The 24,129-nt window shown below is 39.3% G+C and overlaps 1 protein-coding gene across 2 annotated transcripts in view; it reads right to left on the bottom strand.

Annotated features, from left to right (window-relative positions):
- adamts9 (ADAM metallopeptidase with thrombospondin type 1 motif, 9) overlaps positions 1–24,129 on the bottom strand; it is a 248,365-nt gene that overhangs the window by 175,218 nt on the left and 49,018 nt on the right. For both annotated transcript variants that reach the window (XM_073072325.1, XM_073072324.1), the window contains exons 9-15: positions 19,640–19,786; positions 18,941–19,082; positions 18,290–18,394; positions 3,773–3,921; positions 2,803–2,984; positions 1,938–2,074; positions 1,731–1,848 (exon numbers count right to left, since the gene is read on the bottom strand). In XM_073072325.1, coding sequence (XP_072928426.1) covers positions 1,731–1,848; positions 1,938–2,074; positions 2,803–2,984; positions 3,773–3,921; positions 18,290–18,394; positions 18,941–19,082; positions 19,640–19,786 — 980 coding nt within the window. The remainder of the gene's footprint in view (positions 1–1,730; positions 1,849–1,937; positions 2,075–2,802; positions 2,985–3,772; positions 3,922–18,289; positions 18,395–18,940; positions 19,083–19,639; positions 19,787–24,129) is intronic.

Consider the following 24,129-nt stretch of genomic DNA (forward strand, 5'->3'; position numbering starts at 1 on the left):
ACATTGTGCAAAACTAATAGAGACTTACTTATCCAAAAAGGCTACGGGCTGTAATAGCTGCGAGAGATGGTTCAATTCAGTACTGAGCAAAGGGGGTTGAATACTTTTGAACTGCTGATATTTCAGTTTCTGAATTTTTAGTTTTCCCTGCTTTTTGAGCTCTGTGGTGAAAAAAGGAGTATGTGATCCACAAATAAAAATTCTCAGTTAAATTGATCAAAATCCCTGACTATAATGCTCATTTATGTGAACAAAGGGTTGGGGATTGAATACCCCATTAAGCCATTGTATATGATAGCAGTTAAAAAAATATTTGCCTAAAAATTTAAAAAATACTGCCTAAAAAGCTAGTTTAATTTTTACAGTATATTCAACACTGCGATTTTCACAAGATTATTTTTTGATGTTTACTAATTTTCTAGTATCTATTCAGAGCTCTGAAATAGTTTTATTTTTCATATATACCTGTAACATTCATCATTATCATTATGTGCCATGTTTTATGACGTAGGCAATCGAAGTCTTTGACCATGATTATTCTTGGCAAATTTTTCCACAGAAGTGCCTTTTGGGCAGTGTCTTTACAAGATGGGTGACCCATGCCATGCAATCAATACTCTTCTGAGATTGTCTGCCTGGTGTCAGTGGTCGCATAACCAGGGCTTTTGATATGCACCAACTGCTCATATGACCATCCACTACCTGCTCCCTGACCCTGATCAGGGGGCTAAGCCCCTTGCCCAAGGGTGACCTGCAGGCTAGCTAAGGGGAGGAGTGTCTTACATCTCCTTTGGTAGAGTCTCTACTCTGCCACTTTAACATTATATATATCTAACATAAAATAATAACAATAACCTGTTAAAATATTGCCCGTATATTAGAATAATTACCACAGATGACAAAAAGAAACTTTAGCAACTAACAGACACTATGGAGGGTTGGTGGGGGGGGGTGTCACAGAGATCAATGAAAATCACAAGTGGGCCGCGAGCAGAAAAAATTTGAGAGCCACTGATTTATACATCTGGAGTACTGCATGCAGTTCTGGTTTCCTTACTTGAGGAAGGATATACTGGCTTTGGAGATGGTGCGGAGGAGGTTCACCAGGTTGATTCCAGAGATGAGGGGGTTAGACTATGAGGACAGTTTGAGTCGCCGGGGGTTGTCCTCACTGGAATTCAGAAGAATGAGAGGAGATCATATTAGACCATAAGATATAGGAAAGTGAATAAAATTATGAAAGGGATAGATAAGATAGAGGTGAGAAAGTTGGTTCCACTGGTAGGTGAGACTAGAGCTAGGAGATGTAGCCTCAAGATTTAGGGGAGTATAGTTAGGATGGAGCTGAGGAACTGTTTCTCTCAGAGAGTGGTGAATCTGTAGAATTCTCTGCCCAATGAAGCAGTGGAGGCCACCTCAGTAAATATATTTAAGATAAGGTTGGATTGATTTTTGCATAGTAGGAGAATTAAGGGTTATGGGGAAGAGGCAGGTAGGTGGAGATGAGTCCATGGCCAGATCAGCCATGATCTTATTGAATGGCGGAGCAGGCTCAATGGGCCTGATGGCCTATTCTTGCTCCTATTTATTATGTTCTTATGTACAGCAATAAATTGGATGTGTAATAGCACCAAAGAGTACCTGCTTACTTTTTTCAAATTAAGCAAATATGAGGCCAAAGAAACAAGGTAACTATGCAATAACCTGATGTGTATAAATAAATGTCTTACCATAGTGGACGGTATTAAATGTGCCTGCTAATGTTTTGCATGAAGAATTGTCACCACCACAAACACCACACTTATCTCTTCGTGCTTTTGAATTCAATACATGATCACATCCAGCTTGCTGTAGAAAATAAACATTAATTTTGTGAGACATCAAGTAAACAATTTTCTAACTTAAAAATCTACATCATTTCAAAGATATTGTTGTACCCGGCAAAGTCCCTGCACACACACGTCATTGGTATCTGGGCCACAAAGAGTGCCGTCAATAACTCTGTCCCTGAGTTGATAGTAGACCGTGGTTCCAGCCACTCTGCAGAACAACTTGCAGCGATCTTTCATCAAAACTGGAAAGGAAACAAGGTTCTTGGTTTAATGATGTTTTTCACCTTCCATACCGGAAAATGTACATTAAAACAGTGTTGCAGGGGGACCCACATCAGTTTTGTGCAGAGGCAGAGGGTATCAGCTTTCTTATGTGCATTGTGCACACCAGCATCACAAATCCCAGACATAATAACCATAGTTTACTTGTAATGCTACACAAGACATGCAAACTTTAAAGGTGACCTTTTGTCTTAGTTAGAGCCCTTAAAGCTACAATTCTCAATTGGAACTGCTACTTTGGGGTTGTTTTATCTATCAAAGAGTATCTGATGGATGGGGAAACACTGCAGTTTTACAGGATGGTAGGTGTGGGTGGCAAGAATGCATGGGGGATAACCAGATTAAGCCCTCAACACACACAAAATGCTGGAGGAACTCAGCAGGTCTGGAGAGGATTAAACAGTTGATGTTTTGGGCTGTGACCCTTCATCAGGATTGGAAAGGAAGGGGGAAATACACCAGCATAAGAAGGTGGGAGAAGGAGAAGGATTAAAGGCCTATTCCTGCCTTCAAAGCTCACATAGTTTAGTTTTGCAGCAATTTCATTATTTTCAATGATCATAAAACCCAATGTTTTGAACCTGTGTTTGATTTTCTGTTTCTAAGTAGTTGTATAATGCATAAAATGTTCTACTACACAATAGAATTTGTATCCTAATATTTTTCCCTCTCCTGATGAAATACTCACTGCCACTGTACTTGGGAACCCATCGCACATTTGGAGGTAGGCCATTAATATTGAAATGTTTTCCGTCAAACTGCGTGCACTGCTCTCCTCTGAAGTCCTTCTCTTGCTTTGGACAATGGTCTGTATTGCACGATCGGAACTTCATTCTTCGTCCAACACAATATTTTCCACCATTTCGTGGCCTAAGATCAGGAAATAATAATCTTGTTTTCATTTCTCGAACACAATAACTATGTTCATTTCCAGTACTGAGCAGTTGCTATCAGAATGTTTCAGCTGTATAAAACTTAAGTCAGGCCACGTCTAGATTACCGTGCGGCGTTCCGGTTGCCCCATGATAAAGAGGATGTGGAAAATCTGAAAGAGCGCCGAAGACGTTCATCAGGATGAAAGTGCGATTAGAGGGTATTAGCTATAGGGAGAGGGTGGACAAACCTAGATTGTTTTCTCTGGAGGTCTGTAAGCTCACGGGAAACATGATTGAAGTATTTAAAATTATGAGAGGGATAGATAGGGCGAACAGTCAGAGTCTTTAAATCAAATACTAGGGTTTTAAGGCAAGAGGGGAAATATTAAAAATGATTTTTTAGGCTTTTTTTCCTTTGCCCAAATAGTGATAGGAGCTTGTAACACATTGCCAGAATAAGTGGAGAATGTAGATACAAAAACAATGTTTCATTTAGATAGGACATCAATATATCAGGAATGCAGGGAGATACAGTATATCTCATGTTGGTAAATGGAACTTGTTGGAATTGGCATCATGGTCAGCACATACTTTGAGGGCTAAAGAGACAATTCCTATGCTGTTGCTTTCTATGTTCTATATTCTGAAGACTTATCATCATTGTAAGTAATTAAATTCCACTTAGACTTTTAAACAATGATGGATAAATTAAGACAATGCAGTAATCTTTCAAGATCTGCTAAAGAGTTAAATGTGTTTTGTACACGGATCAAACGTGCTTACTCTGGTTTATTGCATTCTCGAACTGCATTTTTAATGCCACCTCTACAAGTTCTGGAACAGGAACCAAATGGGCTCCAAGGACCCCATGATCCATCCATTGCAGCAAATTCTGTGGGATCCTTCACAATACAGACACCATGTTTGCAGTGCTATTGGGACAACAGTTAGAGAGAAGTTAGTTCTTGACTTGAAAGCTGCAAAACCACAGACTGTTTCAGTCAAATAATAAACATGATACTCCATTTTAATTACAAAAGATTAAAAACAAATATGAATGTATTTGATTATGTTTAACTTAAGTGCATAAAAACTTAATACAAGCGAATAAATCGAAAAATTGAATAAAAAAGCAATCAGGCAAAAACTTCAATTTACAAGAGAAAAATATACTTTCATGTCATGAAATGGGGAGTAAATAACAGCTACATCTGGAAAGGAGCAGATTAAATCCCCCAAACAATATCATAAAGGATTCATTATGTGAGCTCACTTGCAAAAGTTTATTGTTATTTCTCTTTTATAGTTGAATGATCCTTTAAATTTATAAACATATTTAATCTAGCTGAGTAAAATATTTTCCTCATAAATTCTTATTTTTAATGGAAATTTTAGTTTATAGATTGCAAACCTGATATACTTTTAGGAGTAGAAAACACCATTGTCAACTATTATCTTGGTCAACTTCCCACAGAAAAGAAAAATGAACATAATTGACAAGCTACAGTTCCACGCTACTTTGAAAATGTTTAAATCCCTTGGTTACTTTCTTCCTTTACTTCTCAAATAATCACTTCTAGCTCAATGGTTTGAATGCTATCACCCCTGACAAAGTGAAACCAAGTGACATACATCAGTGACAACAAGGCTTCACTCACAGACGAGCTCAATGCCTTTCATGCTTGCTTTGACCATCAAAACATGGAGGCACTTAACACTACTCCCACAGCCCCCGATGATCCTGTGATTTCAGTCTCTGAGGGCGATGAGAGATCATCCTTCAGGAGGGTGAACTTATGGAAACTATTTGGCCCAGACTCAACCCTGGGACGTCTGGACAGTGAAGGTGCATACATCAGGATGCTCTTCAACGACCACAGCTCAGCATTCAATACTATCATCTCCTCAAAACTAATCAATAAGCTTTAAAAAATAGGCCTCAATACTTCCCTGTGCACTGGAAATTCGGCTTCCTCACTTGCAGACCCCAGTCACTATGGATTGGCATCAACATCACCTCCACAGTCACCATCAGCACAGGTCCACCAAAGGCTGTGTGTTTATCTCCCTGCTCTACTTGCTTTATACTTATGGTTGTGAGGCTAAGCACGGCTCCAATGCCATATTTAATCTTGCTGATGACACCACTGTCATTGGCCAAATCAAAGGTGGTGACAAATCAGCATATAGGAGGGAGATTGAAAATCTGGGTGAGTGGTGCCTCAACAACCTCTCACTCAATGTCAGCAAGAGTAAGGAGCTTATTATTGACTTCAAAAGACCATAAGACATGGAGCACCATTCCATCATAGCTGACTTACTATCCATCTCAACACCATTCTCCTGCCTTCTCCCTGTAACCTTTGACATCCTGATTAACCAAGAAACAATCAACCACTTTTTTAAATACTCTTATTTACTTGGCTTCTACAACTGTCTGTGACAATGAATTCCACAGATTCACTAGCCGCTTGCTAAAGAAATTCCTTCTCAACTCTGTTCTAAATGGACGTCCCTCTGTTCTGAGGCTGCACTCTCTGGTCCAAGACACACCCACTATAAGAAACATCCTCTTCACATTCATTCTGCCTAGGGCTTTCAATATTCAATGGGTTTCAATAAGATCCCCTCTCATTCTTCTAAATTAAGTACAAGCTCTAAGCCATGCAACACTCCTTATTTGTTAAGCCTTTCATTCCCAGAATCATTCTCGTGAACCTTTTCTGGATCCTCTTCAGTGCCAACATGTTTTCTTAGACAAGGAGCCCAAAACTGCTCACAATATTCCAAGTGTGGTCTGACCAAAGCCTTATAAAGCCTCAGTATTATATTCCTGTTTTTATATTCTAGTGCTCCCAAAATGAATGCTAAAATTGTATTTATCTTCTTCACCACTAACTCAATCTGCAAGTTAACCTTTAGGGAATCCTGCTCCAAGACTCTCTAGACTCTTTGCACATCTGATTTTTGAATTTTCTCACCATTTAGAAAATAGACTTTGGCTTTAATCATTCTATCAAAGTACATGACCATACATATCCCTACAATATATTCCATCTGGCACTTCTTTGCCCATTCTCCCAATCTGTCCAAGTTCTTCTGCAGAATCCCTACCTCCTCAACAGTACCTGCCCCTCCACTTATTTTTGTATTGTCTGCAAACTTGACCACAAAACCATCAATTCTATCATCCAAATCACTGATATATAACATGAAAAGAAGTGGTCCCAATATTGACCTCTGCTGAATACCACTTGTCACTGGCAGACAAGCAAAATAGGTCCCCCTTATGCCCATTCTTTGCCTCCTGCCAATCAGCCAAGTTGATTGATTGATTGAAGAGGAGGAAACTTGAGGTCCATGAGCCAGTTTTCATCGGAGATCAGAGGTGAAGAAGGTCAGCCGCTTTAAATTTCTCGGTGTTATCATTACAGAGAATCTGTCCTGAGTCCCGCACTTAAATGCCATTATGATGAAAGCATGACAGGTTTCTGAGGTTTGTGAAGATTCGGCATGTCATCTAAAACTTCAGCAGATGTGCAGTCAAGAGTATACTGATTGGTTGCATCACGGGCTGGTACAGAAACACCAATGTTCTTGAACAGAAAGACCTGCAAAAAGTAGTGGGTCCAGCGCAGTCCTACACAGGTAAAGCCCTTCGCGCCATTGAGCACATCATCCGTCATCAAATACCCCCACCATCCAGGCCATGCACTCTTCTCGCTGCTGTCATAAGGAAGGAGGTACAGGAGCCTCAGGACCCACACTACAAGACTCTGGGATAGGCATTACTCCTGAACCAGAGCGGATAACTTCACTCAATTTCACTCACCCCAACACTGAACTGTTCCCACAACCTATGGATTCACTTTCAAGAACTCTTCATCTCATATTCCTGATATTTATTGTTGATTTATTTATCATTATTATTTTTCTCTTTTTGTATTTGCAAGTTGTTTTTTTTCACATTGGCATTTGTCTGGCTTGTTGAATGTGGCTTTTATTGATTTTATTGTATTTCTTTGCATTTACTGTGAATGCCGGCAAGATAATGAATCTTAGAGTTGTATATGGGGACATATATTAAAATTTACTTTGAACTTTGAACACTGGTTTCTTTGAACTGCTATGAGCAGGCAAGATCAATATCATATAAATGAAACATGATTAAAAAGCAAAATACTACAGGAGCACAAAATTAAAAATATTTCAATTAGTAAGAACTGAAACAAAACCACAAATATTGTATTACATAAAAGAAAGACTGATTTAGCAATCCTTGCATTAGTTAATTTTCTTTTTTCATGTCAGTTGCTGTAGTAGCTGTAACCTTCTCAGAAAAGTAAAAGACTTTTCCATCAGATGAAGTTTTCTGAACAAATGAATTTACTTTTCTACTAGCTTAAGCAGTTGGTTTGCTGAGAAATTTGCTAAACTGAACTTCAGGAATGAAAGTCAAGAGAACATACACCAGTCCTCATTGAGGGGTCAGTGGTGGAAAGGCTAAGCAGCTTCAATACTCCTCACTTACAGTTTGTCATAACAATGAAAGAAGTAAACTTGATAAGATGGTGTGGGCATCACTGCCAAGATGCCACCAATCGTATTTGCTAATACCATTACAAGTAAATCTTGGGGGGGGGGGGGGGGGGGGAAGGGCAGCTACATTCAGAATTCAGTGATCTGTTGTTAGGATGGCTGCCCTTTCCTTATCTCCTTAGGAAGGCCCACAGGATTTAGGATGATTTACTTCCACTCCAATTCCATCAGCTTTAGAGACCAATATGAGAACACAGAGTACCCACAGATGGGCAGATGGTTACCAACAGGATGAAAGGATGGATAGATTGTGAGGTTGTGCAGGGCATTTGAGTGCTCCCAATACATGGAATCCATACATCGAGAGAATATAAGCATTGAACTTTGTTGCTCTTTGTGCATGCCAAGCAACTACCACAACAACTGACTTAAACCCAGTTTGCTAAGAGGATTTCTTTACCTTCATTTACGTCAATTATTTTTTATCAACTGACTTCTTAGGCTTGGCTCCTAGCCTGAAGACATCTCAATTGACAAACCAGGTAAAGTAAGTTGCCACCAGAATCATGACTGAACCAGTAAAATAAAATTTAACAGAATTTGAAAAATAAATTTATTATAATCCAAAATCCAATCACAAAAGAAATAACGAGAAATCTAATAAAGCCATGTCTTATTAATCAACTACCCTTCAATCATTCATTCACCAAGTAAAATGTATAATCCTTGCAAATTACATGTTTATTTGGAAATTAATGAAAGGGAGAGGAGGGAGACGATGTTTTGGGCTGGAACATTATCCTTTCAGGTTCAGTTCAATCTGAGTTTATTCCAAACTGAGTGGATAGCCGTTTTCCTCTCCCTATCTTCGTCTCTAAATGGAATGAGAAGAATTTTCTAAATTCTCCAACACCTGCTAATTGGCTTGTTTTCATCTGATTGTTCACCTCTTTCAGGAGATTAAATAGCTCCAGGTGAGTTCAGAATGACTGTTGTGTGAAGCACAGGAAATCACATGCAAGATAATCCCATTGGCCTTCTCTAATCATGACTTTTTTGTTCACTTCTTATATCTCTGTGAGTTCAGGAAAGTCCAGAATCAGTTCCTTCTGGGCTCATGCCCACCAAGTGTGAATTGGCACTGCATCAGCAAAGACACGACGGATGTAAAAATATTGGTCAATGCTAGAAATTAAAATGCCACACCAGTACACTAGAGGGTGCTCTTCTCTCGTGGGAGTTATGACAAATTATTAAAATAATGTAGAATATGTTTTGAACTCCAACAAGTTTTGCTATATTTGTCCTGGGAATATGCAATGCCAAGAGCGAACTGGTCCATTTCCCACCATATCATCTTTACAAGCAGACATTTCTTTTGAGAGAAATCAACACAGTAAGCAAGGATTGCTGAATTATATTTTTGGTTCAAATAGTAAACCATATGGGAATAAAATAATAATTATAACTAATTATCATACTATTGTAATTTAAAATATATGGCATTTATTAGTTATATTTAATAATTCATAATATTCACACAGATTTATGAAATTACAAGGCCCCACCCCAAGTTAAAATTTAAAGCATTTGTCCTCTTGGTAAGCAAGGTCAAGCTGTCAGGCCAATACCTTTCCCTGAGTAGCTGAATACTGCCAGCATTTGTTTGTGACACCTCTCCTAGACCCAATTCTTAACCTCAAGAATCAATGTGCTCAGGAGCTCACAAAAATTTCAGTAGTTCTCACCTTTGTAACAGAAATCTGTTTCATCATCATCATGGATGTCTAGTATAATGGAAAGGTGGGTGATAATACCTCAGGCCTTTCTTGAGACAGGACCTAATTTTTTGTGCATTCCCCACACCAATTCTTTGCAGAATTTATGCAGTTAGGTTTTAGATGTCTGCCACCTAGTCTTGATGGTTATTACCAAAGAATTTTACCTCACAATCGAATCCCATTGGACATTAAAATAAACACAAAGTGTGAGTGAATGCTGGGCCCGTGCTTCTATGTGAATGCATACACTCTGGAATGCATGACATCTAAAGCAGATTCCCTGACCGATTTTCATTACTCTTTGTGAACTTAAAGGCTCTGGTTATCAACAGAAATATCTGCAATTCAGAAGTACATCATTAATAGTGAAGCCCTTCCTGTGGTAATGAAGGACAGTTTATAAATTTAAGTTTTCCCTTTCTTAATCAAGGTGACTAAAATGGTGGGCCCTGTTGATGTATTCTCTTGGCTGTCGAAAGCAGCCAGAAAGGAAATGCCAGGTCAGTCTAATATCCACTTTATTAGAATATTCTCTGAAAATTAAGTATGCAACATAATGAGTTGGATTATGGTTCATTATTAATGACAACAAGCTGCAGTGTGCATATCTGATCTACCACTCTTTCCCCGAAACTATTATCGAGTCCAGGCACAATCTGTGGCTGATACACTTTGAACCTTTCCACAGCTGGTGTATTTATTAAAACTGAATTCAGTTTTTTTTGTTTATTTCACCATATTTAACATCTATATTTAACAGTAGCTCAATGTGTTTTTAAATGGACGTGCTTTTCGACTGTCTCAGCTATTAGAAACTGTGAAAGAAGCATTTGACATAAACTGTCAGAGGCCACCTGGGTAGAGTATAGCAACAAGGTCGTGTGGCCCATTTTGCAGAACAGATGCTTCTAGTTCAATGAGAGCTATAGTCACAAATCACGCAACAATGTGGGTCCAGTATGGTGGTGAAAAGCAGCATCATTCTTTTAGGTGCACAGGTCTCTAATAACACAATCAAAGTCAGATTCAGAAACAGATTTAATATCACAGGCAAATTTCATGAAATTTGTTGTTTTGTGGCAGCAGTACATTGTAACAATAGTAAAAATTCAATAAATTACAAAAGAAAGTATATATTTAGCGCAAAAAGGAACATGTGAAGTAGTATTCATGGATTCATTGTCCACTCAGAAATCTGATGATGGTGTGGAGGAAGCTGTCTCTGATTCATTGAATGCCTGTTGTCAAGTCCCTGTACCTCCTCCTTGATGGTAGCAATGTTAAGCGGGCATGTCCAGGGTGAAGGGTGCCAACCCTTTGAGGCATTGCCTTTTGAAGGTGTCCTTGATGCTGGGGAGGCTAGTGCCCATGATGGGGCTGGCTGGGTTTACAATTTTCTGCAACTTTTTCTGATCCTGTGCAATGGCTCCTCCATACCACAGTGATGTAATCAGTTAGAATGTGCTCCACCGCATATCTGTAGAAATTTGTGAGTATCTTTGGTAACATACCGTCTCCTCAAACTTCTAATGAAATATAATCGCTGTTGTGCCTTCATTGTAATTGCAAAAAAATGCTGGGCCCAGGATAGACCTTCAGATATGTTGACACCCAGGAACTTGAAATTGTTCAACTTTATACTGCTGATCCCTCGATGAGGACTGATGTGTGTTCCCTTGACTTCCTGTTCCTGAATTCCTCAATCAATTCTTTTGTGTTACTGATGTTGAGTGCAAGGTTGTTGTTGTTGTAAAACCATTCAATCAGCTAATCTATCTTAATCCTGTATGCTCCTCATCACCATCTGAAATCTGGCCAACGGTAGTTGTACTGTCAGCAAATTTATAGATGGCTTTTGAGCTGTGCCTAACCATATAGTCATGGGTGTAGAGAGAGTAGGGTATGGAGTAAGCATGCAAGCATGAAAGAGGCAGCACCTCAAGCGAGAAGCGATTGTCAGTGAGGAGATGATATTTCTGATCTGCACAGACTGTGTTCCGCTGGTGAGGAACTTAAGGATCCAAATGCAGAGAGAGGTACAGAGGCCCAGGTTTTGGAGCTTGTTAGTGGTAGAACTGTGTTGAACACTGAGTCAGTAAACAGCAGCCAGAGGTAAGTATTACTATTTTCCAAGCGATTCAAGGTCGAGTGGAGAGCCAGTGAAATTGCATCATCTGTAGACCTACTGGGCGAAAGGCAAATTGCATTACTTAGAAAGGATGTTGATTCTAGCCACTCAAAGCACTTTATCACAGTACATGTAAGTGCCACTGGGCAGTAGACATTGAGGCAGCTCACGTTGCTCTTCTTGGGCACTAATAACTAGAGCAGTGGGAGACTGAAGATGTCCTTAATCAGTCCCAGCAGTTGGTTGGCAGAGGTTTTTAGAGCCCTACCAGGTACATCTTTAGGGCCTGATGCCTTGCTTACATGTGAGAATTTGGCTCAAATGTAGTGAACAAAAGGTAATTAGTGCACAGGATTTGAAAAGTTCAGCAGTAAATCTTCCATATCATGGTCACATGATCCGAAGGATGGACTTTCTTACTAACTTTGGCTGCGTCAAAGTTTCTGAACACTATATCTGAGTTTTAATTGTATTGAAAACACTAAAAAGCTAGTTTATTTTCCATGAATATCACATGATTTAAGGAAATCAAGAAACTAAAATGTTCAGATTTGTATGCCATACATTTTAATAAAATTGCTGTCTTGGAACTAATCTTGAACACTCAGCCACTCCATTATATATTGACAGCTCCTGTGGAGTTAACAGACAGATCAAATGCAAGCTTTATTACTTACAAAGCTCAAAAAAGTAGTTGTGAATTCTAAAACCAGAGGTTGATATCTATCATTATGCAAAATTGAGAATTTGCATGAAACACTTCTTAAGTGTTATTTAGAACCTTCCACAACAGTAAATAACTGCATGATTAATATGGGTCAAATTAACAGTAATGCAGATTTTCAATTTTGTGTTATAATGACAGATATCACCTTCTTGTTTTATAACTTAAAACTTCTTTTTTTTGAGTTTAGTAAGAAATCAGGTTTGCATTTGATACTTCTCTCAACTCCACTGGGATTGCCAATATTAATGGAATGGTCGAGTGCAGAAGACTGCAATTAAAAAGACATCACTGGTTGACCCAAACAGTGTTAGCAGAGCGTACAACAGGACTGTTGAACCTCTATGGTACTAAGTCTGTGGGAATCTTATAGTATCAAATATAACAATAATGTTTACAATGCATTAATAGTTTAGGCTTAGAAATCCTTTAATGCAAACAAAAACAATGTGCATTGTATCCTGTGCATTACTTCACAGGATATAAATGCATAATTAAATCAAGGTTGTGAAGGTACAGTATTCTAATGCATGCAATATCTAATGTTTCACAGACATTAGAATCACATATATCTTGGGTGTGGCACATAAAAACCAAGAAGGCCAAAGCAGTGTGAGAACTAGCACTTTCTGATATATTTTGGGATATGTGTGAACAGAGAGTACACATCACATGGGACATCACGCTGTGGACAGCATGAAAGTGATTGTTAGGACCTTATCCTGCCAAACGGAAAAGAGCCTGCCATATGGAAAGAAAGTGCAGGGACAACTAGGCATGAATTTAGGAAGAGAAACTCTCTGGCAAAGGCCAACATATAAACATACTTTAACTAATAGAGGACCATGCCTTCACCTCCAAACAAAACTCTTCTACAGTCAGGGATCAGCTTGTTTGCAAACTTTATAAAATGGGGGTGGTGAATCGTGACTGTTGTCAATCATGTGTTACTGGGTGCACCCATCGGCCTCTGTACGGGAGCAAAATAAGAATGCAGGGTTCAAATTCCACATTAGTTAGCAATGCGTCATTTGAACCCTGAGTTTCACCTTTTGTGAAAGATGGCAGAGAACTTTTGTTGCATGAGGATGAATATAGGAGGAGGAGCTTAGGAGAATCAATGATGCCTAATGGCGACTCCTTTGCTTGTATCTTCGGAAACAGCTCTATTTCTATCTTTAAAATCTCTGTTTTTCCCTTTCAGAGTTCTTTTGAAGACCCTGACCTGAAGTTACACGCTGACTACGATTCTTTGTGGGAATGGGACCTGCTCTCGGGGTTTCATGACTGGCCGTTATTCGGCACGCCAAAGGCGCAGCCTAAGAGTTTCATTCACCTTCGGAGGTCTGAGATGTTGTGCCTCTGGAGACTGTGGGGGGGAGGAATCGGAGGTTGGTGTCTGGGCAGGAGATCGGTGTGTCATGAGAGTCAGAAGATCTAAGGCTGCGCGCCCAGATAGCTGAGATCTTTGGGCACAAAGCTCGAAAAAAGTGTCGCAACAGACTTTTAACATTACAAGCCAGCGAGTTGTTTGTTATGTCTCCCCTCTCACTGTGAAACGGAGACACCTCTTTCTCCCTTATTAGGGAGAGAGAGAGAGCCTGGGGTATGTCGAATACTGGGTGAACGAGTAGTCTTTGGGGTACTGTAAGTCTGCGTCTTTGCTGTTGCTTAGTTCACGCTTGAGTGCTCGGTGGTGGGTGCCGATGCTTTTTTTTTGCTGGTGGGGGGAGGGGGGGATTGTTGCTTGTTGCCACTTACACGTGGGAGGGAGGGGAGCTGGGGAGGGGGGACTGGGGTCCTAACATTTAATTGTCATTCATTCTTTGGGGGCACTCCTCTAGTTTTGTGAAGAAAAAGCATTTCAGAGTGTATATTGTATATAATTCTCAGACATTAAATGTATCTTTGAAACCTTTGAAACTAATAGGCTGAACTAATAAACTCTTCTCGGGCTTCCAGCTGGGTACAGGTATCGATTATAATTTGTTTCAATAACTCTGCCATCTTCATTGGGGATCCCCAATGAAGATGGCAGAGTTTACGCCGAGAAAGCACTAATTGGCTGAACTTTGATTCAAGATTGAAGATTCAAAGTCGTTTATTGTCATTCTTCAATACACAAATGTAAAGGAGAACAAAATGATTGTTACTCCAGATCTCATGCAGTATAAAATAAAAACACAACTTTGGAAGGAAATTTTGGGGTTTCTCTCCATACCTGCTGTCATTTCCCCTTGTGTTCACAAGTGACATTGAAATGTTTGCAATTAGAATTCATACTTGCAAAGTTGCTGCCATGATTGACACCTATTTCTCCAGCTACTCTCCAAAATTCCTCTCTTTTATTGCAATAACTTTCCAGTGATTACATTTGAGACATGGCACAAAGAGCACTTAACCATTAATTTCTAAGTAAATATTTTTAAGTAGAAGCATGCACGAAACAAGACAAAGGCAGTTGCCTCTTAAACTGTTCTCCTTCCAACGACTATAAATAAAGAACTGGCCAGTCACAAACAATGACATACGCATCTAGTATTTTTAGGGAGAGAACTACAAAAGTTCTACTTGATTGTAGAAGTATGCAGTGTAAAACAGGTTTTTTTTCCACACAGAGAGTGTTGGGTGCATTCGACACATTGTTAGCGTTGGAGGTGGGGGCAGATATAATAGGACCATTTAATAAACTCTTAGACAGGAACATGGGTGATAGAAAAATAGATGGTTATGTGGGAGAGACAGGGTAGATTGATCTTAGAGTAGGCAAAACAGCATGGGCTGAAGGGCCTGTACTGTTCTGTAATGCTCCCTGTTCTAAGAAATTTCAAAATAGTTACTTATGTTACCCTTTTGCAACTTACAATTATCAGAATATAATTGCTCTTACAAAACAGGATATATAATTTTATTGATGTATTTTGTGTACACAGTCCATTGCAATTAAATATCACTGGACAGCAAATTTTTTGAAAGTGTTACTTCCTCAGAAGTATGTTGTGGGTAAGATGGACCACTTGAAGTTTAATTTTAGCCTACTTGGATCATGCCGGAATTTGGGGAAACATAAAATTAACTTTTATTGAATATAATGCATATTATACTGCATAACGGTGCTGACGCTTTGCAATAGTTCAATGAAGCTAAAATGTTTTGTTGATGATTTTGTTTGTACTGAGTGTCTGAAGCTTCTCATTTAAGAGTCCAATAATAATCAGCCAGCATTGATGGATTCCAGTTGCCCTGATACATTTTCCATGACCGCAATGTCCTGGTGAAACCTTTCACCGTGCTTGTCACTGACAGCACCAAGATTTGCAGGAAATAAATCTGAATGGGAATACAGAAAATTAATCTTTAGTAACATGTTGCACCACCTGGCTGTGAATGACTGAAGCATGTTGTCAACCAGCTGCATGTAGTTTGGTGCTCTGTAGCTGCAAGAAAATTTCCAACAACATCCTTGAATGTCTTCAATCCCATTTTCTTCAATCGCACTAAAAGTTCTTTGAATTGCCTGTCATTGATGACCTGTTTGATTTATGGATCGACAAAAAATGCCTTCCTTAATCCTGGCATCGGTTATTCTGGAAAATATCTGTCTCAAATGTCAAAATCTATCACAAAAATTTTTGTGCCTGGTGACAGCAGATTCCATCCTTGCAGTCCTGAACCCAGTAATTCTCCTTTTGCCTTTGAGAAACCCAAGTCTCTGACCAGGTCATGTAACTCAGATTGAGTTATCAGTTGAGGCTCACTTCACATAAAGGGCTCAAAATCTCTATCAGTATCAGTGTCGTTTTCCATTCCTGGCTCATGCATCATGGCATCTTTGTCTGCCTCCTGTAGACTCCATGTCTCTGGTGGCTTTGGTACTGGAAGACTATCGTCATGTGGCACAGTTCTCATAGCTGAAGGGAGATGGGGTATTCAATGGATTTCTTGTTTTTAGCAGAGAGACCCCAGATACACTGGTCAGAAAGAAGAAGCAGTCTGTCATGTAATCCTTCTACTCTCAACATGGCAACAGGACTGTGAACGGCTGTGACTTCTGAGTTCCTCTGAGCCATGCTCTAATATTGACAACCAATGTTCCACAACAAATGTGAGGAGCCCAGGCTTTGTCTTGATCGCCAATTTTACACCCAAAGTAGAGTTCACAGGCTTTCTTAATAAGAGGAGTCATGCTTTGTCTTTGAAATTTAAGCATATACGTGCCACTAGTATAACAGAAAGTATCATGGCTGTTTCAACATTGGCGAGACATTTTGCTATCACAACGCTCATGAAAATGCAATTGCTTTATCATAATGAATCTACACTATATGCCATGCACACACAGCATGTGCATCAATGTGATTGCAAACCAATAGGGCACATTGCCTCAAGATTCAGGGGAGAAGATTTAGGATGGAGATGAGGAGAAACAGTTTTTCTCGTAGAGTGGTGAATCTGCGGAATTCTCTGCCCAGGGAAGCAGTTGAGGCTTCTTCACTAAATATATTTAAGATACAGTTAGATAAGATTTTTACATAGTAGGGGTATTAAGGGTTATGGGGAAAAGGCAGGTAGATGGAGTTGAGTTTACAGATCAGCCATGATCCTATTGAATGGCAGGGTAGGCTCGATGGGCCGGATGGCCTACTCCTGCTCCTATTTCTTATGTTCATATGTTCTTAATATAGATGTAAATGTAATGCATGGAATGGTGTATGCATGATGTTTTTATAGCCATTCTAAAACCTGTCCTGCCATGCAGCATCTGCCCTGCCTAAGCATGCCTGGGACAAGATAGAAAATTTTTCAGCTTACATCGTGGACAACATTTCAATTGACTTGAATTATGAATTGAAATAATAAATATAGGCAATTTTTTTAAAATGGTGTGTGATTGTGAAATCGCATGATGATTTTCAGGATCAGCAGCCCAAAATCCATAAGATACCATAAAAGTGTTCAGGGTGAAAAATCCTTTGTTGTCCAGTGATTCATCTCTTTTCATTCAGCATTGCTCAAAGGATTAAATACCAGGGTAGCTAGCCCTTAAGGTTTAATCTTGCTTAACATTTATCTTGCTTTTCTCTTCTTCAGTGTTAAGTGCGTTGCTTTAATCCATATTTCCCTCCCTCAGCATTTTCAAACTGCTGATTATATCCTACTCAATCCTTCTTGAATATACACTCAGTTCTCTGAGCTCAGTTTGCTAACTTAGAACCTCAAATCCATGAATTACTCTAATTGAAAATGTTCCAGGGAAAATCAATGTTCATTTGAAGTTTTTGACTAATTTTCTTACAATCTTCTTTTTATTTGGCTGCTCATGATATTTCCATTCTCCCTCATCTCCCCAGGGTCTTTTTTTCCCTCATATGGCAGTAAGCAATCATAATTGACGTTAACAATAGGAGCAAAGGAAGTGAACATGGTCAAATGAGAACACCATATGTAGAATGCAGGACATGGATAGCTACTTGGATTAAGTTGAAAATCTGAAAAGTGTAAGGCACCGGAGTAATTCAATAAGGTTACCTACAGTTCTGGGAAGGTAATAAAAGTGAGAATTATAAACAAGACTAATTTTTAATAATTGAAGTTATGTGTAAGCAAACCTCTTATTTCTATTTTTTAAACAAAGGCATAAAGTACTTCAAAAGCTTCTGAAGAATTTACACAAAGCAAAACTAAAATGAAGTTAGACAGGAAGTTTAAGTAAGGAAGGTACTAATTATATACTAACCATGATAATGAATGGTAAAATGCATCACAAGCATGTCATTAGAATTGCTTTAAGTCTGTTTCTCCTTTATGCTTCTATTAGCTGTTGGAAGAGGTGCGTGCACTTGGAAGACTATAACCTATATAAATTGTGTGAAATACTGTACACCAAAGACAGAGAGATGCTGATTATTGTTAAATCTTTTTTTTTGCTTAAGCATGCTTTCTAGTTCTTCTTAATAGTAGCTTAGTTCTGAATGACTGAAAACTGCTTTAAGAACAGAAGCATACAAATGTAATTTTTAGTTGCGCATGACACTTGTAAGACATTTTTTATATACATGAATGTAACTTGCATTGAACTAATTTATTTCAAAAAAGTGAAATAATTAAAAAAGATTAGGAGTACTTACCTTCCCAGGTTCACACTCAGTTCCATCTGCCCACGGCATATGCTGAGTTCTACAGCCTCTTTGAACTCCCTCAGTGCTGGTACACCAAAGACGTCTGCACTGTGTCTGCAGAGCAAAAGAAACTTCTGAAATCTGCTACTGTCAGTCTCTATTTCCACAGTTCTATAATATCCTCACAGTGCAACAAGATAATGGGCATCTTTTAAAAAGGACTAGAGCACAGCACTATTAACACAATTAGCATTGTTCTTCAGCAAAAGAATTCACTCAACAGCATTTTATCAATGAGAAGTTACTTGACTAAGAAAGTCTTTAGGTTCTTACACCCAAACAAAATGAGAATATGGGATTGAGAATCTCAATCTTAAATTTAAAATTCAACCAGTCAGTTTTACATCTAAAGAATAAATTAAGAATCCAGTTGTGTGAAACAAATTGAAATAAAAAATCATTTATGAACATTTAGTTCAATGTTGATTATCTACTTGTATAAATAACATGTTACATATCCTGTATACTTCTTGAAATTCTACAAAATTATCAAAATATTATAACAATTTCATTAATTACGTTTTAAAATTGTTATTAAAAGTTCCAGCATTCCAACTACATACACCTGATCCATCAGTTTACACCTGATCCATCACTTACCATATAGGGGCACACCTGAGAACCAGATCCAAAAATCAATTCACATTGTTTGTCAACATTATAAATTTGACCAGGGAGCTGATGAGGGAGTGTATATGTTCTTGTCACAGGTTCATCAAGTAAACATTCACCATATCCTGTACTAAAAGGAAAAAATGGGTAAGAAAAATATCCTAGTATTTATATTTCTCACTACTAGGGTGGTACTTTAGCATAGCGGCTAGTATAATGCTTTATAGTGCCAGCGATAGTCAGGTTCAATTCCCGCTGCTGTTTGTGAAGAGTTTGCATGCTCCCCAAGACCATGTATGTTTCCTCCAAGTGCTCTGATTTCCTCCCACATTCTAAAGATGCATGGGTTCCCAAGTTATGGATCTGCTATGTTGCTGCTGGACACATGCCAACAAACGTGGGCTGCCTTCAGCACATTTTCAGACTGTGCAGTGCACTGGCGCAGATGACGCGTGTTTCAATGTACACGTGACAAATAAAGCTCATGTTTCATTTTTACTAACTTTTTTTTACATTAAAAAAACTCATTTGATGAAAATCACAAACCCTTTAAATGGAAGTAATTTTGGGAAACCAGATCAACCTTTCAGAATACTTGCAGTTGGGATTAACAGAACTACTCAAACTCCAAAACCAAACAGAGACTATGCACAGATCAAATGAACATGTAATGAAATTCAAACATACTCTAAAAAATTAGTTACGTATCTTCTGCTACATTTGGACCACATCCAGGGATTGGTGTAATAGTTCAGTGTAGGCGCCATCACATGTTGTTGATTTTTGCCACCATCTTCTTTACACTTATTACTGTCATCATGAGGCATATTAAACCTAGTTGGAAATAAAAATATTCCATTAAAGATTAATTTTAACAACCGTCAATTGGACAAGTTTTATAAATTCACATTGCATAATTGCCCAAAAATGGATCTTGTAGTACTCTTTAAGTAGAGAGCATATATTAAAACCAAATTAACCATGGTTCAGTTGCCCAATAATTATTCCAAGGTGAAGTTAAATGAATTTAGGAAATTGGCCCCAAGTTAGAAAATTGGTCTGAGTGTAATTCACTTTAATGCACCAGTAACTTTTCTGGCAACAGGTGCTTATCAAATGACTACTCTAGTTGTATACTGTTAGTATAAATTGGAACTTTTGTTGAACACTCACAATGCAACTTTAGAATACTCACACAGCTTTGTTGCTTATTCTATATCTACGTCCAACATGGGAAAGGCTACTTCAGGCTAATAAATCTGTGTTAGCTTTGGGATGTGGACAGAATCCAGAGGACCTGGAGGGAATCCATACAGTCACAAGGAGAAAGCACCAGAAATGAGTCACAGGAGCCTTGAAGCATCAGCTATACTGGTTGTGCTCTGTCATTGTGCATTTGCTATATTTATATCCACTTAAAGAGAGACATTGCTAACATTAGAAGACTTGAATGAACAGCTTCCAGACTCTCTGCAGACTGCTCAAATAACTTTTAAGACTTGCAATAATTTTAAGCAAACAAATCAAATCAAGTTTAATATTCATTCAAACCACACAGAGATACAGCTGAATGAGACAGTGTTCCTCTGGGGCCAAGGTGCAGAACATTCCAGTTAGCAAGCAAACTTCAAAACAGTGAGTAACATTCAAAATAGCGAGTAACATATTTCAAAATAGCAAACAAAGAAGCATATTCATTCCAAACAAAGACATAAAAGACCCTGAGCGACAATGTGTGGTAATCAATGGTAGTCTCATGGCAGTGTGCAGACACGTACTATCCAGCCTGTCATTCCACCGCTTGAACACGGGAGCACAGTACCGATGGGAGAAGCCAGGCCCCAGCCAAGCTCAACCACGCTGCAGCGCTTCCATTTCTCTCACCTGGTCTGCAGCAACAGGCAAGCCCGAGGCTTGAGGCCCAGACCTTGCTACAACTGAGGCTGCACAGCTCCCATATCACCTGTCCCTTCACCAGACAAGGATAAAAGACCTTATCACTGTCCCACAGCGTCTACTGATTGCAAGTGAAATGTCCGAGACAATCTCCCATGATTATACGGCACCAAATTTGATGTTTCCGAATAGCAGGCAGCAACATGGACTGCAGCCATAACAGCTCCTCTGACACACCAGCGGGCTCCTCTGATATTCCAACCATCTCCTTTCCCAATATCCTGATCGTCTCCTTCGATACCTTGGCCAGCTCCACAGTACTCGAAGTTCTTGAAGTAGAATTGTCATTTCCCCCACCACTGGCACACAGGGACTCTGCCTATTCTGGCTAAATGTGGTGTGCAAATGAAATGTGGTCCTTTCTGATGAGGGCATATGTAGTTTTACCATGATACTAGGAGTTGTAGAGTCACACAGCTTGGTAACAGGACTTCAGCTCAGCTAATCTCTTCTGCCCATGTTTGCCCTATATCCTTAAAGTTACCAAAGTGTTAATTTCTTAGTCAATTTCATAAATATTTGCAGGGAAACTGGATCAATCTAGCTTGTCATCCCAAATAAATGGTAAGATCCACCTTGAGACCTGTTTATTCTGTAAGATTATAAACTCTTGATTCTAGCACACACATAATGCTGCAGGAATTCAGCAGGTCAGGCGGCATCTACGAAGGGAAATGAGCAGTCAGAGTTTCAGGCCAAGACCTTTCAGTAATCCCGATGAAAAGTCTTAGCCTGAAATGTCAACTGTGCATTTCCCTGCATAGATACTGCTGACCTGTTGAGTTCCTGCTGCATTTTGTATGTGTGACCTTTGTAGATTTCTAGCATCTGCAGTCTCTCCTGTGAGCTCACTGATGCCAACAGTTTTGCTGTGGAATTGTGCCATACTTTTTGTTGTAGGGGATCATAAATCAGATGTGAATGTCTGTGAAAAGTAGCAAGACATTCAGTAAAAGCTTACAATTTTCACCTCGAAATTGGTCCCTCTTGTAAATGATATTTTACTGGCTGGATCAAAGTTGTGATTTTTTGTTGAGCATTTGCCCTGAGCTTTTCTGTGCACAATGGCACCAGCCAAGGAAATATGAAATGCAGAAAAAAAATGTCATCTGGTGTGCCACGGCCTTGTAACAAGGGAAGTAGTTTGCTAAAGGCACAATCTGCTACCAGTGCTTACAGCTCACAATTCAGCAAGAACCGACCCTGCAGCAAAGCAACATGTAGACATGGATTAACATGCCCACAGCCAGTCATTTGTCCACATTCTAGTTCTGTCCAGGAGTATCAACAACAATAACCATGGCAACAGCATGCCTGTGTTATGCACCTTGATGGAGTGCATAGAATCATTGGCCCAACTGGGAATGTATTGACAGGGGCTACTCATGGCTGAATCTACTGGACCAAACCACAGCCAAAGGAAGAGATTGGGGGGGGGGGGGTTCACAACACAACCCAAATCCTATATTTTGGCTGAATCACTTCTCTGCAATAAACTTGATGATGGAGCAACAGCTGCAATATCATTGGTCAGTGCAGTCAGGAACCATCCAGGGAGGTTTTACATGATTTAAGGTGAAAACCATCATAATGATATTCTTAAACTACTTTTTCTCTGAATTGTTATGTAGATAACCCAGTTGGGTTCTGCTGCTCACCCAACGTCTGGCTGGGACACCAAAAATTGCAAAATCTAATTTTTAGGTAGTTAGTTTCAATAACAAAAAGTGTTCAACGTAAAGCAGGATTGCAATCATTTATAGAAAACATAATTATCCCTAAAGTGACTGTGAGGCACTGTAAGGTTTCACTGCTAATGTAATGGCTTCTTTGTAATGTTCACTGCTGAGGTAACGGTTTCTCTGTAGCAGCAATGTTTGGGTTTTTGCTGGAGATAACGGGATGCATGTAGCCAATATGAGATTTGTGGTTGTGTCTTGTGATTCTGGAAGCAGTTGCTTTCGCGGGCTTTTGCAGAGGGTGAGAGAGAGAGATGAAGAGAGAAGACGCAAATGGAGCGATTTGATAGTCCCTGGACGGGGTGGACTCGGAGCAAGGGTCCGAGGGGCAGCGACAATTGAAGGAGGATCAGCGAAGGGGAACTGTGAGCTCCAACTTTGTGTGCACAGACAGTTTAATAAGATTTGGGCCCTTTTTCTTTTATATTTTGTTTCTCTACTAACCATTTAGTCAAAGTTATAAAGCTTAATTGTTTAATCGCATATTGTGTATTGTTTGTTATTTCGGGGTACTGATTTGCAACAGGGGACACATTGCGCAGCATCCACCAAACGAGATTTCTTAAGTTTGGCTGGGCAGGGGGTTATCACCCTTTATATTAAGCCGCTAGGCGAAGCTAGCGTTACATGACCATTTACCTTTACACATCGATCCGAGTTAATGCACATTAGACCTAATACACAGTGTCCTCCCCTTTTGGCTTCTTTTCACTGCCACACCCAAAGTGTATTAAAAGTAACAGGTTAACTGTTGGATAGATGCAAGTTGCAATGCTCAGTTAAAATTCAATAGGGAAATCTCTATCACAGGGAAGTTGGAAAAAGCAGCTATTGCATTTTCCTTGCCTTCCAGGAATCACAAAATGTGAACTGCTTAATAATCAATATCATGATCAGAAGTTGTTCTTTGTGAATGGGATGCACATATTTTGATTCAAATAGCTTTCAAAGAAGAAAAACGTGACACAAACATCATAAAATAGGGGTTTTGTTACAGGAAAACATCAGAGTGCTTAATAGAAGGCCAGAGTGACTTTTTAAAAATAGGCTCACTAACACAGTCTGAACATTGTTGACAATGTTTAGTCAAATACAAAGAGTCTGCCCATTCCAGTACGCTGGATGATCATGGTTGAGGGTGACTTGGAGGGCAGGGTTTTGAAAGTCTTGTGACTTCTCTGCAGATTCAAGCAGTCCCTTTAAGTCAAGGATGTTTTCCTCCCACTCCTATGCTGAGGACTGGAAAATGGCTGTTCATTTATTCCTTTAATGTGGGGTGGCCATTGCCTTCCAACTCCCACGTGGTACTAACGGAGCTAGTTCTTTGTCCAGTGGCTAGGAGGTTCATGGCAATTAGAGAACAGGCTCTATTATACAGACATTACACACACATATCCACACCTGCCATCCCAGTTAATCCAGCAACAATACTCGAGTTATATGATGCTTCTGGGACCAAAGGAAGAGCTTGGGCTTCTCCTG

This window comes from Hemitrygon akajei, chromosome 19 (assembly GCF_048418815.1).
Source record: "Hemitrygon akajei chromosome 19, sHemAka1.3, whole genome shotgun sequence".
NCBI lineage: Eukaryota > Metazoa > Chordata > Chondrichthyes > Myliobatiformes > Dasyatidae > Hemitrygon > Hemitrygon akajei.